The sequence below is a fragment of the Lemur catta genome, chromosome 20 (genome assembly GCF_020740605.2).
Source record: "Lemur catta isolate mLemCat1 chromosome 20, mLemCat1.pri, whole genome shotgun sequence".
NCBI classification, from domain to species: Eukaryota; Metazoa; Chordata; class Mammalia; order Primates; family Lemuridae; genus Lemur; species Lemur catta.
The window spans coordinates 8,903,410-8,921,095 of NC_059147.1; the positions used below are offsets into that span (position 1 = coordinate 8,903,410).

Below are 17,686 nucleotides of genomic sequence, written 5' to 3' on the forward strand. Positions count from 1 at the left end.
AACTTACATATTCTCTCAGAACCCCTCATTTTTCAGATAGTGAAATTGAAGCCCAAAGAGGTTAAGTAACAGTACAAAGTCCTCGATGGCTTTTAGTATGGAGAAGTATCTAGTGATGTTATCCTGTACTTATAGAGTGCTTTCAAATGAACTTAATGATGGAGATATTAACTTTTTAAATCACCTACAAATGACAAAGCAAATGGATTGACTCATTCCTAGAAATAATTCCTTTAGTCTGTGCTTCTGTTGAAGAAAAGATAAACAATTATTCTTAAAATCCCCTAATGTAGACCTAAATACTGTACATTTTGCCTTTTTTGCTTTTGGAATAGGTGGATATTCAAAATAACTCTGTCAAGTTAAAAATTATATATAGTGAAGGTCATAATAATTCAGGCCACCCTCTGCCCTCTAATAATTAAAATACAATTGTAGGCCGTAGGGGTGGTGGCATTTGTTGAATTATGGGGCCAGAAAGCCCCTGAATGGCCTTTCTTCTTCCTTATGCAGCTTCTTATCCAATGGGAGAGTAGTGGCTCAAGGCTCCTGGGCTGCTGCAAGAGTTGAGGTAAGGGCAGTGATTGAAGCTCCTAATATTATATGGCCTGGCTTTTTCTTCATATGTTATCCTTAACTTAGGCAAACTTATATTTAACTTATTCAATATGAGAAAATTTAGTTTAATTTTTACTAGAATAATGCTGGCCATTTTTCCATTATGCCGTTACCAAACAATGAAACAGTAGGATAGTCAACATGTACATTTCTTCCGTGCTTTTCACTATAGTATGAGGTTGCTTTGACAGGTGTGTTGTTTTAACACACACACACAAAAAATGGTGAAGGAAAGAAATATTTTCTAATAGTTATAAATCTCTATGATTGACATAGTGTCATTATATAATAATTATGTCATCATATAAATCATGGAAAGGTCCATATAGCTTTCAACCACAGCAGGGGATTGTCAAGATTTGAAATTTTAGAAACTAATTAAGCTTTGGAGTCAGGTGGAAATCTAAAAATATGATTTGGTATTTAATTTTGTTACCTTTAATCTTAATAGAGACTATTTCAGAAGTCCAACTATATTTAGAGATGTAAATGTTTTTAAAAAATACCAGGCCGGGGTGCGGTGGCTCACGCCTGTAATCCTAGCACTCTGGGAGGCCGAGGCCGGCGGATCGTTTGAGCTCAGGAGTTCGAAACCAGCCTGAGCAAGAGCGAGACCCTGTCTCTGCTAAACATAGAAAGAAATTATATGGACAGCTAAAAATATGTATAGAAAAAATTAGCCGGGCATGGTGGCACATGCCTTTAGTCCCAGCTACTTGGGAGGCTGAGGCAGGAGGATTGCCTGAGCCCAGGAGTCTGAGTTGCTGTGAGCAAGGCTGACGCCATGGCACTCTAGCCCAGGTAACAGAGTAAGACTCTGTCTCATAAATAAATAAATACATAGATAGATAGATAGATAGATAGATAGATAGCCCCTGCAACAGATCATACTATTAGGATCATTATAGGAAAGAAGTGATATGTTATCATAGTGAAGTACTATATTAGTTACTTAAAAGCATAATGCTTCTGTCTTCTTATGCAAAGTACCATGGGCTGATGTGTGGAAGCCTTTAACGCATAAGAGACAAGGTAGAAATAAGAAATTAGAAGGGAGAATTTATCCATATTTCAAATTGTGCTTTAAAAAACATTATGGAAATAGAAAGCCAGAAAAAAGCACATTAGCCAAAAATAGGGACATCAGATTAATTTTTATATTTTTAAACTAGTAAAGATGTTGTATGACAGAAAGATCACTGGCGAGAGTGAGACCTTGCTTGGCTTTACCTTGTTAATGTATAACTATATACCCTAGTGGCATATAATTTATGGTAAAATCATCTATAATCTCATACTTTCATGGACCTTTTAATTAATCTGTTAGATTGATAAAGTCTTCATAGGATAAAGGAGGAGTTTTACAATAAGTGGTCCTCATTCTATTTTGTGAAGAATTACCTGGGTGTGCACTTTTTGTGAGTTTGAAGGATTCTTTCAGGTCACTCATTTACTATTTACTAAAGACTAACTGAGATATTTCTTTTTCTTTTTCTTTTTTTTTTTTTTGAGACAGAGTCTTGGTTTGTTGCTCGGGCTAGAGTGAGTGCCATGGCGTCAGTCTAGCTCACATCAACCTCAAACTCCTGGGCTTAAACGATCCTACTGCCTCAGCCTCCCGAGTAGCTGGGACTACAGGCATGCGCCACCATGCCCAGCTAATTTTTTCAATATATATATTTCAGTTGGACAGATAATTTCTTTCTATTTTTAGTAGAGACGGGGTCTCACTCTTGCTAAGGCTGGTCTTGAACTCCTGAGCTCAAGCAATCCGCCCGCCTCGACCTCCCAGAGTGCTAGGATTACAGGCGTGAGTCACCGCGCTCGGCCTAACTGAGATATTTCTAAGTACTAACAGATACCTAAGTGACCAGAAAGGAAACTATAATACTGAAAACATCTAACAGAATTTTCCAAAAATGTACTGAATTATTCTCAAACTTCATTATTTAGAAGTCATGCCTAGTGAGACATTAATCAAAACGTGTTATTTTTAGAATAATAAACGTCACAGTGGTTTATTAGTTTAAACTATTCTTGAACATTAAGAACTATATCATGCCCATAATAGAATTCTAAATATTCTTTTAGCTTAGCATTAGAAATCCATAGAATTTTCCTCACCAGGGAAAAATAAATAATACATATGTTTTCCAAAATAGGATGTGGGAAAATTTGGTTTCTAGTAGTCCTTTTATTATAATTTTTATATGCCCACCTGCCTGTCTCCTATAGAAGTGTTACTTTGAGGTTTGAAAATCTAAATGTCTTCATGGCCAAGAGACAGTGACTCATCCTAAATGAGGTGTGGAGTTGTCTAACACATTTGACTGACCATATTAGTGCCTTTGTTTCTCTTAATATTCTACTTTTCATAAGAGAAAGAGTCAGCAGCATGATGTTAAGGCCACTGTAATCTTACTTGATATAAATAAGAGTTTGTACCCACACTGCAGCCCTGACTCAGCCAATTTTGTCATGGCTATGGAAATAAATGAAAGACCTGGCAAACAGAAGACAGGCAGAAACCAAAAGAAGAACATGTGGGTTGTTTTGCTCGTTCCATTTTTGGGGAGTGTTGTGAAAGTTACTAAATATATAGAAGAAAATGGAATAGAATAAAGAAAGGATAGATTTACCAAATGTTGAGCAGTAGAACAGTTGGCTGGGCTGCCTCTACTCCACGAGGTTTTAGGGAAGTGAAAAAAGTAAATCTAAGCCCCTTTGAATTTTCAGACCAACTTGAGATTTTGCTTTTATAGTGGAAACATCAAAAGATTTGTAACTTTGTGAGTCTTTTTTTTTTTTTTTGAGTTTTCCTTGCAATACAAAACTTTTGAAACAAATATTAGATATTTAGGGAGGTAAGTAAAGCCATGTGTATTTTGAGTCCCAATTTTAAATTACTTAGATTATTTAAAAATTATATTACTTTATAATACTTTGTAAAAGGCTTAATTTTGTTTGATGATAGTGATATTCTTTATTTTCAAGGAAAGCTAGTAAGGTTAGTGAAACAATTTCTTCCTTCATTCAAATTTAATTTATTTGGTAGATTTAATTCTTTATTATCTTGTATATTTACTTTAAAATATTTTATATTATTTTATTTTATTCTGCTTTAAACACAGTTTCACAAGTTTTGGCAAATATTATTTAATGTCTTCTTCTAGGTTCATGTCCCCAGTTAATTATTTAGCCAGTATTCATCTGATACACATTTTAGATTTGGGGCAAAACTGTGAAAGTATTAATAGTTTAAAATATGTATTGCCCAAGATGTGACATACGTAAATAAAACAGATAACTTTTTATTCTTAACAATAGTTTCTAAAGAAAAGTAATACAGTAATAAACGTATTACTAATAAAGCATATTTTGCCCAACGTGTGAAATAGTTTTTAAAAAGAGAGACCCCTTTATTCTTAACAATTTCCAAAGAAAGGTAATAAAGGTATTACTAATCTTTGTTATCTGAAATTATTGGAAGTAAAACTTTAGGAAGGTTGTAAGCTTGTGGCAAAGGGCAAATTATACTCCTTTAGTTAAAAAGAAAGAGAGGAAAAGATGAGCATTGAATGTAATTTTAAAAATTTAATGTATAAAATTGCCGACTTTAGGGGTAGTGATTTTAAAAACTGTTATTTCAAAATATATCAATCTGATCCTTGTGGTTCGTTACAGAAAAGAAGATCAAATCGACAAATTAAAAGAAAAAAATACACAGAAGATGCTGAAGGGAAACAATCTGAAGAAGAGGTTAAATGCTCTATGAAAATAAAAAAGAATTCAGCTCCTTTACCTGGTGAACAGCCTTTACAATTATTTGTGGTAAGGCATATTTGGGATTATGACTATAAAACATTTTAAACCAATATAAATTCTATAAAATACTTAGGTTGTTTTTCCTCCTAAAAACTGTTCCAACCTATCCTCCGGGATTCCATATTATTAGTTGACTGTCATTCAAATTAGAAACCTAAGGATTTATCCTTTCCTCGTTTTCCTTTGCTTCTTCATCCAAGTTGTCACCACATTTTCTACCTCCTAAATATATATTCCTAAAACTCCTCCAAACTCTATCCTTTCTGCAAAGTATTTCTAAATTACAAGTCTAATCACATTAATTTTTCTACTGAAAACTCCTCTAATGGTTTTTTTCTCTTTTTTAAATTTCAGTAGATTTAGGAGGTTACAAGTGGGGTTTTTTTGCATGACTGAATTGTATAATGCTGAAGTCAGGGCTTTCAGTATACCCATCACCAGAATAGTGTACAAGGTACCCAATAGATAGGCTTTTGCCCCTCCCCCCACTCTCCCGCTTCTTAGTTTCAGTGTCCATTACACTGCTTTATGACTGTGTATACCCTTCGTTTAGCTCCCACTTATAAGTAAGAACATGTGGTATTTGTTTTTCCATTCCTGAAATATTTCTCTTAGGATAATGGTCTCCAATTCCATCGAAGTTGCTGCAAAAGACATTATTTCATTCCTTTTTATGGCTGAGAACTACTCCATGGTATACATATACCACATTTTCTTTATCTACTCATACATTGATTCCATATCTTTGCAATTGTGAATTGTGCTGCAATAAACATTTGGGTGTAGTTGTCCTTTTTATAAAATGACTTCTTTTTCTATGGGTAGATACCTAGTAGTGGAATTGCTAGATTGAATGGGGTTTCCTAAATCTTATAAAAATAATGATGCCTTTTAAGCATAGTATATTAAAGCCCTTTGGATTTTCTGTTTTCATCTCCTGCAACTTAGCCATCTGTTTTATGAACATAGTTAACCAGAATGCCATGTTTTGACACCTCTATGCCTTGCATATGCACTTTACTCTTCTATAATTCTTTTAGTCCCCCTTGTCTGCATTGTAAGCCACTCATTGATAGCTGAGTGAGCCAGAGACCTTGGTGGTAATAATGGAGATGATGATAGATTAAATTAGTTAATATGTGAAAAGTGCTTAGAATAATGCCTAGCAGGTTAAAAAGCCCAATATGGGGCCAGGTGAGGTGGCTCACACCTGTAATCTAGCACTCTGGGAGGCTGAGGCAGGAGGATTGCTTGAGGCCAGGAGTTTGAGAACTACCTGAGCAAGAGCAAGAACCTGTCTCTACAAAAAATAGAAAAATTAGCCAGGTGTGGTGGCATGCATTTGTAGTCCCAGCTAACTTGGAGGCTGAGGCAAGAGAATCGCTTGAGCCCAGGAGTTTGAGGTTACAGTGAGCTATGATGATGCCACTGCACTCTAGCCCAGTGACAGAATGAGACTCTGCCTTTAAAAAAAAATCACAACTGTTTACTATGATCATGATGACGTAGATGATAACAGAGATAATAACAATGGTGATGTATTTTTTCCATTTTTGTATTCTTAATATTTATCATAGTGCCCAGCACTTATGTAAATAAATTTTTGTTGAATATTAGTGTTATTCATAAACACACAAAGTGGCAACTAAAAGATTTTTCTGAATGCATTCCATCTTGTTTTTTTCCCCTCATCTGCATAGGAGAATCCTAGTGAAGAAGATGCTGCAATTGTAGACAAAATACTATCTTCTAGAATTGTAAAAAAGGAAGTAAGTAACAGTGCATTACATTTTACACTTTATATTCTCTGGCTTGTTTAAAAGAGTCACAATTATTGATTTTATTTTCTTAGATATCACCTGGAGTGATGATTGATACAGAAGAATTTTTTGTAAAATACAAGAATTAGTAAGTATTTGAGTTAGAAAAATAATCAAAAGATGTCGACTGAGATATAAATTAATATATTTAATAATAATATATAAATACGTAAAGTTAAAATTAATTATGCTTTTCATTTTTATATACATTTTTAATGATAATTTTTATTCTTTATAATTGCATGAACCTAAAAATCATTAAAAAGTGAAAACGGTCTGTTTGAAAACCTTTCATGTTAAAACTCAATTTTTTTCCCCCAGAAAATGTTAAATATTATCAAAATGCAGGAATCTTTATAAAATATGCTTTTATAAATTAGAGACATTACTCATTGTACTTGTATTGTTTTTATAAAAGACATTTCTGATCTACCTGTAGTCCCAGCTACTCAGGAGGCTGAGACAGGAGAACTGTGTGAGCCTAGGGGTTCAAGGCCAGCCTGAGCAATATAGCTAGACCTTATCTCTTAAAAAAGGAAAGCATTTCTGATCTTTAAGTTTTTTGTGTCAGTTGTACACAATGTGATGATTTGACATTAGAAGTTTAAATTTTAATCTTGGTCCTAGGTAAATTAATTAAGAGTTGGTAATTGTGGGAAAATCATTATTCTTTTTTTTGTTTACTTTTCAACTTTTCTCTATACCTCCATGAAAGCATTTTAACTAAAATTATGTTGGTTTCAAAGCAAATCAGCTTTCTAATCATGACAAAACTATTTATGTGAAAAAAATAAAAGATAAATCACATCTTGCTGTTAAACTTTTAATCATTTTATCATTCTGTTTCTATAATGGCAAATTGTAGACCTTTTAGAGTACAATCTCCTTAGGATATAGTGATCACATTGACTTTATTTTATAATAGAAACTATATGGAGTCTATTAAAATTAAATGAAATGATAAGCTTCCTATTTGTAAGGTTGAAAGTAATATTTTGCATTGGATGTTATGATTAAAATACATCTAGAAATACATGGTTTTCTGTATTATTCTAATATATTGCTTTTATAAAAATTTTAGCTCCTATCTTCACTGTGAGTGGGCCACAGAACAGCAACTTTTGAAAGATAAAAGGATCCAGCAGAAAATCAAACGATTCAAATTGAGACAAGCACAAAGAGCACATTTTTTTGCAGACGTAAGAAAAAAATAAATAAGACTATTATGTGTTGGACTCTGAACACATGTAGTATTATTTATCAAAAATTATTATTTTAATTCTTAGGCTTCCAACGTTGATATTTGAATACAAATGCTATCTACATATAGTATTTTTCTCTTCCCAAAATTAGTTTGGAGACTAGCTGGAACAGGAACACTGATAATTCAGAACAGGAGATAATGTTTGTACTTTTAAGTTAGCCTGTATTTCAATAGTTAGAGTTGAATATGGGTGTGTTAATATCACAAAGAATTTATCAGCAAAGTTATTCAAGTAAAGGAGGCAATAATGTTGCAAATAAACAGAAAATAAGATTTTTCAGTACATGAAATATATTGCATATTTTCTATACCAGCCTTGTGTGTGTGTGAACAGAGCATCATTGAAAAAATTCATTTACTTTGCTAGGCCTCTCTAAATGGTTCGATGTTCTTTACTGCTCTAAATTTTTTTCAAATGCACTATTTTTTTAGAGCAGTTTTAAATTCCTCTAAATTTTTTTAATTAGAAATTTTAAAAAACTTTTTCTTTTAAACAAAATAATTATAAGGCAAATTCCCACACACATTTTAACTAGATTTCCAAATGTTATTATTTTACCGTGTTTGCTTTATCATTTGTATTCTCTCTCTCTCCATCTCTCTTTCTGTCATGCACACACATTTTTTCTCAACCATTTGAAAGTGAGTTGTAAATGCTTTAGTATTTATTTCCTAAAAACAAATACATTGCTTTACATAAAAATAGTACAGTTAACATTGATGTGGTACTATTATCTCATCTACAGACCTTATTCATATTTCACTAATTGTTCCACTAGTGTTTTTTATGGTATAAAAAAAGTGTGTGTGTTTATGTAGTTCAGAACGTAATCCAGCATCGCATGTTGCATTTAGTTGTAATGTCTTCCTTAGTCAAGTCTTTGTTTTTCATTTCTTGGACATTTTTTAAGAGTACAGCTCATTTATTTCGTAAAACGTTCCTCAGTTTGGGGTTGCGTAGTGTTTCATCACAATTCAGGTTAGGCATTTTTTAAAAGAACACCATAGAAGTGATGCTTTATTCTCAGTAAATGATATCAGGTGGTACATGATATCTGTTTGCCCCCTTACTGGTGGTTAACTTTGATCACTACATTAAGGTGGTACCTGCTAGATATCTCCACCATGAAATTATTGTTATCTCCTTTGTAATTATTAAATCTACCTCAAACATATGAATATTCTAATAATTTATCAGTTGTGAATGCTGGGAGGTCCTCCCAGCTCCTCAAAAATCTCTCACCTGTTTACTGTGATCTAGAAGTTCCTAATGAGCTGAAGATTTTAGAAGGACTTAATTGGTCTTTAATTTTTCATGAAGACTAACTTTTCTTCCCTGACTAGGGTACAACATAAAAAGGAACTGTGCAAATTTCCTTTTTTTTCCTTTTTTTCTTTCCATTTAACTAGTGAAGTTTCCCTTTGTATTGTTTTAGTTTGCTTATTGAGGTACATTTGATGATTGTATGTTTTTAAGATACACAATCTGATGGTTTGATATACCTATACATTGTGAAATAATCACCTCAAACTAATTAACATTTCTATCACCTCAGTTACCACTTTTTTTTAATCTTAAAGTACCAAGTTACCATTCTGGTGTTCAGCATTGTACTTTGTTACCAGGTGTATCCTATATAAAACCATAGGCATGATAATATCATTCAAGAGAGGTTTAAGATAGTGAAGAGAACTAAAGTCAGAGCCATGGAGTACTACAGCATTTAGAGGATAAGCAGAGAAAGAGAGGCAGCGAAGAAAGCTGATCTCAGCTGTTGAAAGTAAGACTTTCAGAGATGAGTAGGAATTAGCCCAGCAGATAAGACAAGGGACAGCAGTCTAGTCAGAAGAAAGAAGAATGAGGGTAAACACGTGGAGGTGTGAAAGAACATGGAGTTTGAAAAATCATGTTTTTTACTTCTGGAGCATGAAATCTGGGTTAAAGATGTGACAAGCAATGGGAGGTGAGGCTGGAAGAAAAGATAGGATTCCATTTATTCCACAAAAACTAATATGGGGCCAGGTGTGGTAGCTCACACCTGTAATCCTAGCACTCCGGGAGGCCAAGGCAGGAGGATCACTTGAGCTCAGGAGTTCAAGACCAGCCTGAGCAAGAGTGAGACCCCGTCTCTCCTAAAAATAGAAAAATTAGCCAGGCATGGTAGCACACACCTGTAGTTGCAGCTACTCTAGAGGCTGAGGCAGGAGGATTGCTTGAGCCTAGGAGTTTGAGGTTGCTGTTAGCTAGGCTGACGCCATAGCAACTCTAGCTTGGGTAACAGAGTGAGACTCTGTCTCAAAAAAAAACTAATATGGACCTGATCCCCAAGCATGGGAGAGTCAGTGAAGTATTTTAAGCAAGGGAGCAATTTGTAAGATTTATATTTGAGAAAGATCACTCTGGGGACAATGTGAAAAACAGATTAGAGGGATGCAAGATGGTAGTTGGGGTTATTTGTAAAGGTCCAGGTAAGAAGTGAGAATGAGGAAGGAGGAAACAATCTGAGTTACAATTAAAACTAGAATCTGTACGATTTGGTGACTTATTAGATGTGGGAGGTGGTAAAAAAAAGGACTCTAAGATGACTTCTCCAATGTAACTGAGTGTGGGCCATGGAAAGGGAGCTGTGTTACCATTAATGCAATTAGAAAATACAAGAGGACATGTGGGTTGAAGAATAATGAGTGCAATTGAGTTTGGGGTAGCTTAAGTAGAGATAAGTGGGTCTTGAGCATAGATAGGAACCATCAGGGAAAGATAAAGAGTGTTTGATACAACTGAGAAACATGTGGGATGATTGGTCTTCAACTCTTGCAACCTGAGTAAAGTAGCAAAGGAAAGGTATAGAGGCTGCTTTCAGGGTATTTTTAAGGAATATGTCTTCTAGACAAACTTATTTGTCTAGAGTACCTTATTTTTTACTCCTATTTGGTTGGTGTTATTATTTATAACATGGTTATTCATAATATCCTCAATATCTTTGGGAAATGAAAATGGAAGAATTCCATTTACTGGAAATTTAATTGAAATTAAACTTATGTTCTGTAGTGAAACGCTAGTAAATTTGTTTCTACTTGTACCTTTCCACTTCTTTGTCTGATCTCAATTAAGTTACTTTTTAATTTTAGATGGAAGAAGAACCATTTAACCCAGACTACGTTGAAGTAGACAGAGTATTAGAAGTGTCTTTTTGTGAAGATAAGGATACTGGTGAGGTAAATATTTGGTAAAATACTTTTTAAGTAAGTAAAACCTAGCACTTTTTAGAAGCTAAGGCCTAAAAACACTAAAAAATGTTTCATTTGTTTTTATTGATGTAGTTTAATACGTTTAAGCTATTTTTTACTATTCTCTTTTTCAAAATGGTAAAATGAAAAAAAATTTTTTTACAGCCTGTTATTTACTACTTAGTAAAATGGTGCTCATTGCCATATGAAGATAGTACTTGGGAACTAAAAGAAGATGTAGATCTTGCAAAAATAGAGGAGTTTGAACAACTGCAAGCTTCAAGGCCTGACACAAGACATTTGGTAAGAACCTGTCTTAAAAAGCTTCATAAAATCTTAGCACTTCTTAATTTAGTAGATTTAGTGTCTACTTTGAATTTTCTGTTTAGTCCTTGTTTTGTAATTAATACTGTATTCTTTTTAATTGCTATATATGTATATTAATTTAGCTATTTTATTAGTGAATGTTCCATTTTTGCTATTATCAACAATGCTATGTTGAACATCAAGCCCCTGTACATGTTTCTGTAAGATAATGTAGAAGTGTAATTGCTTGGTCAAAGTATATGTCATTTTCAATTTTAATAAGTACTTCCTTGCCAATTTCCCTCCAGAAAAGTTTCTCCATTTAATACTTCTACTTCATCTCTGAATTTGTTTCTCATTACTCCTCTCATATCATTTATATAAATTTCAATAATACCAATTCCAGTCCTAGATTTATCAATTTTTTTCCTTAGTCTGTTTTATGCTGCTAGAGTTATCAATTCTCTATTAAAAGAAAAGTACATATTATGCCTACGTTTTCCTTCTTTTCTATAAACCCACTATTTCTTCAATAACTACATAGTTTATGTTTCCATAGTAGCTTCATTTTTAGGAGAGCCTTTTATATAGAATATTGTTAAAGGCCTACATAAATCAAGTACACTGATTTCTTACTGATTATATGCATATCTCTCCCCACCTCTCAAACAAAAACCCCTTCAGTAGGTTATTGATTCTTCTAGTACAGAAACCATAGAATTCTAGAAGATTATGGTAAGTTTGAGATTGCTAATAATTGTATAGTGTTTTACTTTTATTTCTTTTAACCATGATTGCTGCTGTATGAATCTGTTATAATTTTGGGAGCCAACCAAAAGAAATTCACATTGAGACGTGACAATTTTATTAAACATTTTTTCCTGTTCTCTTTCAGATATAATTTGGTCATAGAAATTTCTTTATCCACTATTTTCCCATGTTAAGTTGGCTAAAGAAAAAAAGAAAGAAATTTTTTTCTTCACCAAAGAGGGAGTTTATGTGTAAAAAGACAGGAGCCAGATTACTTTTGGATTGACACCAGAGTGAGGGAACCTGCCCTGATAAACATATTTTTGTATATTTCTAAATATTCCATGGAAGAGATCATATTGTTTTTATAATAATTATTTTCTGGTCTTCTTATTTTATTTTCAAATAATGCCCATAGGCTATTACCAAAAACATATCAGTTTACTCCCATTCTTTTTAACATCTAAATACTATTCCTTGAACTGGAAAACAGAAGCATCAACTAATTCAGAGAGGAGTGTGATGTTGTCAAGGGATGTTGTGGAAGGGAAAGATTTTTATTTTGGGGATGGGGACTATGCCTTGGTGGTAACCTGACCTTTAGCCTCTTCAAGTAAGCTGTTTCTTTAGGTCAGTAGTTTTTAATCAAAAGTGCACATTAGAAGCTCTTTTGGAGCTTTTCAATAATTAGAGATGCCTTAAATATATAGTATAGTCTTTGGTAAAGGGGGTACAGCCAATAGAATTAATCCCCTTAATTAATGTAAAATTGATGACAGCAATGCTAGTCTGTCCTAGGTAAATAATGTAGGAGGTAAGTGATTTTTTTGCCAGTTTATTACTGTTTTTTTTTTTTTGGAGACAAAGTCTCACTGTGTTGCCCAGGCTAGAGTGCTGTGGTGTCAGCCTATCTCACAGCAACCTCAAACTCCTGGGCTCAAGCGATCCTCCTGCCTCAGCCTCCTGAGTAGCTGGGACTACAGGCATGAGCCACCATGCCCGGCTAATTTTTCTATATATATTTTTAGTTGTACATATAATTTCTTTCTATTTTTAGTAGAGACGGAGTCTTGCTCTTGCTCAGGCTGGTCTTGAACTCCTGAGCTCAAACGATCCACCCGCCTCGGCCTCCCAGAGTGCTAGGATTACAGGCATGAGCCACCACGCCCGGCCTATTACAGTTAAATAAAACAGCATATAAATCATATATTTTTAGAGATTCTGTAACTAAAATTTTTCCCTCACCCAAAGTAAGGAAATATTAATGGTGATTGGGTTGCTGAAAAGAAACTATACAGAATATAATTTAATGTAGAAATTATTTAAGCATTAATTAAAATATTGTATATTAATTATTTTAAAGTTCATTAGGTATCATTTAAAAAATGTTTCTTTAGTAAATCTTATTTGTGTTAAGTAGCAGCAGAATTTAGTAAACAGTTCTATTTTCATTATACTGATAGCTTGTGTTTTCTTTTTCACTTACAGTTACTATACACTTACTGATTATCCTGATAATTTTCAGAAGTGTAATTTTGTTGATTAGTAATGGTATAATATAATTTTAAAGCTGAAGACAATAGGAAACCTTTTGCTTATTTCTAAGAAATTTGTTTATCCTACAACCTAGACTACTAATTTGAGGATAGGATAATGTTATTTCTTTACCTATTCAGGAATCTTGAAAATTTATGTTTTAGCCTTCCAGAATAAATTTATGACAGAGCCCTTTATTGCTAAGAAAGAAAAATTATATTTGAATAAATATAACTATATATATAAATGAGTAAAAATTTTTTACATATAATGTTATACTTCTATGCTTCTAGATTTCTTTTGAAAGAGATGCTTTGTACCATAAATATCAAAAGTGATATTATGGTCAAAGGTAGTAATTTGTATGTTAGATTTAAAATATATGTGAGAAAATCTGATATACATTATTCATCCTTTTTGCCTTTCTTTTTTATTGAGGCAGAGTCTCACTCTGTCACCCTGGCTAGAGTGCCATGGTGTCATCATAGCTCACTGTAGCCTCAAACTGTTGGGCTCAAGCGATCCTCTTCATCTTCCCGAGTAGCTAGAGTAGCTGGGACTACAAGCTCATGCCACCACACCTGGCTAATTTTTTCTATTATTGGTAGAGATGGGGTCTTGCTCTTACTCCAGCTGGTCTCAAACTCCTGAGCTCCAGTGATCCTCCCAGAGTGCTAGTATTACAGGCATGCGCCACCATGCCCAGCCAGCATTCATCCTTTTTGAAGATAGGTTTATTGAGATTGAAGTGACATAGTAAACTGTGCATATTTAAGGTATACAATTTTATAAGTTTTCCTTTTTAAATTTTTTAAATTTCTTATTTTCTTTCTTCTTTTTTTTTTATTTACCTTTTCAGCACCACTCCGTGATTTCCTTTTTTTTTTTAAGACTAGTCAAGTGCAGTAGTGAGAAGGGGGGAAAGTAGGAGTTCAAACTGTAACTGTGAACAATCAAGTGAGATAACTCATACAAGTTTTGACATATGAGACCATCACTATAATCAAGATAATAAACTACTATACCCAAAAGTGTTCTCATGTGCCATTGTAATCCCTCCCTCATAAATCTTCCTTCTCTCTACCCACTCCCCATTTCTAAGGAACTACTGATTTTTATGTCACTATCAACTATGTTTCATTTTCTATAATTTTATGTAAATAGACATTATATGTTCTTTTTCATATGGCTTTTTTCATAAGCATAATTATTTTGAGATCCATGTTGTTGCATGTTTAGATAGGTCATTCCTTTTTGTTACTGAGTAGTATTTTATTGTAATGTAGTATTCCGTAAGTTTTGGCCCATTTACCTTTTGATGATTTTTGTGTTTGCTCTTAGAAATAAAGCTGAAAAAAAAAAATAGAAAGCTGCTATGAACATTAGTATACAAGTCTGTGTATAGACATATGCTTTCATTTTCTTGAGTAAATACCTGTGAGTAAAATGGCTGGGTCATATGGTGTGTGTATGTTTAACTTTTTAAGAAATTGCCAAAATTTTTTCCAATTCGTCATACCATATTACATTCCCACCAGCAGTGAATGAGAGTTCTGTTGATTCACATCCTTGCCAAAACTTGGTATCATTAGTCTTTTTAATCTTAGCAATTCTAACAGGTTTGTAATTATGTGTTATTGAGGTTTTGATTTGCGTTTGCCTAGTGATTAATGATTTTCAACATCTTTTCATGTGCTTATTTACTATTAATCTTCTTTAATAAAATACTTGTTCAAATATTTTGCCTATTTTTTATTGACTTGTTTTCTTATTAAAGCTTTAAGATTTATTTACATATTCTAGGTACAAGTCTTTTATTTGATATATGATTTGCACATATTTTCTTCCAGCCTATAGTTTTCCTTTTCATTATCTTAGCAATATCTTTTGAAGAGCAATAGTTCTTAATTTTCTTTTGATGAAGTCTAGTTTATCTTTTCATAACTTTTGGCATATCTAAGAAATCTTTACATAACCCAAGTTCACAAAGACTTTTCTCCTGTTTTCTTCTGGAAATTTTGTAGTTTTAGGTAACATTTAAGTCTGTGATCCATTTTGAGTTAATTTTGTATGTAGTGCAATTGCATGGCTCAAAGTTCATTCTTTGCTCAGGGTTATCCAATTGTTATAGCATCATTTGTTGTGTTGAAAAACATTCCTTTCTTCACTGAATTGCCTTTCAATTTTGTCAGAAATCAATTGACTAAATAACCTATAGGTGTATTTCTGAACCAGCTATTCTGTTCCACTAACCTGTTTTTTTATCATCACATCAATTCTACATAGTCTTAATTCTGTGACTTTTACAAGTCTTGAAATCAGTCAGTCTAAGTCCTCCAACTTTATTCTTCTTTTTCAAAGTTGTTTGGCGATTTCTGGTCCTTTGCATTTCCTTATGCTTTTAGACTTGGCTTGCCAATTTCTACAAAAACCTTGATGGGATTTTGGTTGGATTGTGTTGAATCTATTATTTAACTTCGGAAGAAGTAATAACTTAATGTTGAGTCTTTCAATCCATGAAAATGATATATCTCTTAATTTATTTAGCTCTTTTTAAATTTCAGCAGTGTCTTGTAGTTTTAAATATACTCGTTTCACACAACGTTTGTCAGATACATTCCTAAATATTTGGTATTTTGGATGCTATTTTAAAATGGGTATTGTTTTTTTAAAATGTATTTATGATTGTTGCCACATATAGAATACAGTTGACTTTTGTGTATTGATCTTGTATTATGCAACCTTGCTAAAGTTACTACTTAGTTTAGTTTTCTTTTGTAGATTCCACAAAATTTTCTATGTAGACAAATCATGTCTTCTATGAATAAAGACAGTTTTAGTTCTTTTTATTCTTGATGACTTTCATCTGTTTTTCTTTCTTGATTACACTTAGTAGAACCTGCAGTACAATATGGAGTACAAGTTGGCACAGTGGACATCCTTTCCTTATTCCTGATGTTGGGGGAAAGCATTCATTCAGTCTTTCACCTTTAAGTATGATGTTAGCTTTGGTTTTTTTGTAGATGTGCCTTAACAGGTTGAGGAAGTTCCCTGCTATTCAAAATTTGATGAGAGTTTGAAATTTTCAAATACCTTTTCTTCATCTGTTAAGATTATCATATTATTTTTGTTTAGTCTGTTGATCAGCATTCATTAATTTTCTATTTTAAACCTACCTTCCATTCTTTGTAAAAACCCTACTTGGTCATGATTTATTGCCCCTTTTATATATTGTTGGATTCCATTTGGTAAAATTTTGTTAAGAACATTTGCATCTTTGTTCATGAAGGATATTGGTGTATAATTTTCTTTTCTTATAATGTCTTTGTCTGATTTTGTTATCGTGACTTTATAGAATGAGTTGGGAAAAATGTTTAATTTTCTGAAAGTTGTGTAGGAACTAATTTGACCTTTGAATGTTATATAAAATTTCATCATAACACTATACATTGTTATGCTTCTAGGATTATTTTCAAAGCAATGCTTTTTGCCATGAGTGAGATGCATGGAAGATTTAATCGTCTGATATACATAATTCATTCTTTGTTTTTCCACAAAGGACCGTCCTCCCTCTAATATTTGGAAGAAAATAGATCAATCCAGGGACTATAAAAATGGCAATCAACTCAGGGAATATCAACTTGAAGGACTCAACTGGCTCTTGTTCAATTGGTACAATAGGTATGTAGTGTATCTTCACAGAAAAAATTTTAGTGTTTTTTTTTAATATGTGCCAAAATATATTATGTAAAATAGATACTGATGGTGCTATGTTGTTATTGTCATGAAGTCTTCATTATTTAAAGTGAGATTACCTCAGGAAAATATGTAAATTACATTTTAGGATTTTTAACTACAGTTGCTTTCTTTAGATGTGTACCAATCAGAATAAAAGAAAATTGGTATGTTGATTAATAATTAAATTTGAAATACCTCCTGAAACATCTTCTACGTTACAGAACATTTTCTATGTTCAGCTTCCCAACCCATGTTACTATCTGCTAACAATTGGTTCTTGTTAGTGAGATTGAGTTGTGAGAAAGATACACCTGTGAGATTACATAGATCTCTGTTAGTTAATGTAAGTCTTCAAAGAAGTAGGTTGTCAGCAATTGATAAGAAATGGAGCGTAAAATATGGGGACCTAGTAACGGATTGCCCCATTCTTATAAATGCTTTGTAGAACATATCTCACATTCTTTGAGATGAAAAGACAGTTGTAAAATCGTGGTATTATGACTGAGAAAGAGGTATAGTAGTGTATACAAAAGAGCAAATGAAGGCACTATTCTTAGTAATAACAGCAAAATTTGATGACACTTTCATTGAAAATCACTTT

At 33.0% G+C, this 17,686-nt stretch overlaps 1 protein-coding gene across 7 annotated transcripts in view; it reads left to right on the forward strand.

Moving 5' to 3' along the window:
- The window catches only part of CHD9 (chromodomain helicase DNA binding protein 9), a 230,199-nt gene that overhangs the window by 132,980 nt on the left and 79,533 nt on the right, over nt 1-17,686 (forward strand). For all 7 annotated transcript variants that reach the window (XM_045533756.1, XM_045533761.1, XM_045533759.1 and 4 more), the window contains 7 exons: nt 4,303-4,449; nt 6,144-6,212; nt 6,296-6,351; nt 7,345-7,462; nt 10,657-10,743; nt 10,921-11,058; nt 16,907-17,028. In XM_045533756.1, the coding sequence (XP_045389712.1) occupies nt 4,303-4,449; nt 6,144-6,212; nt 6,296-6,351; nt 7,345-7,462; nt 10,657-10,743; nt 10,921-11,058; nt 16,907-17,028 (737 nt within the window). The remainder of the gene's footprint in view (nt 1-4,302; nt 4,450-6,143; nt 6,213-6,295; nt 6,352-7,344; nt 7,463-10,656; nt 10,744-10,920; nt 11,059-16,906; nt 17,029-17,686) is intronic.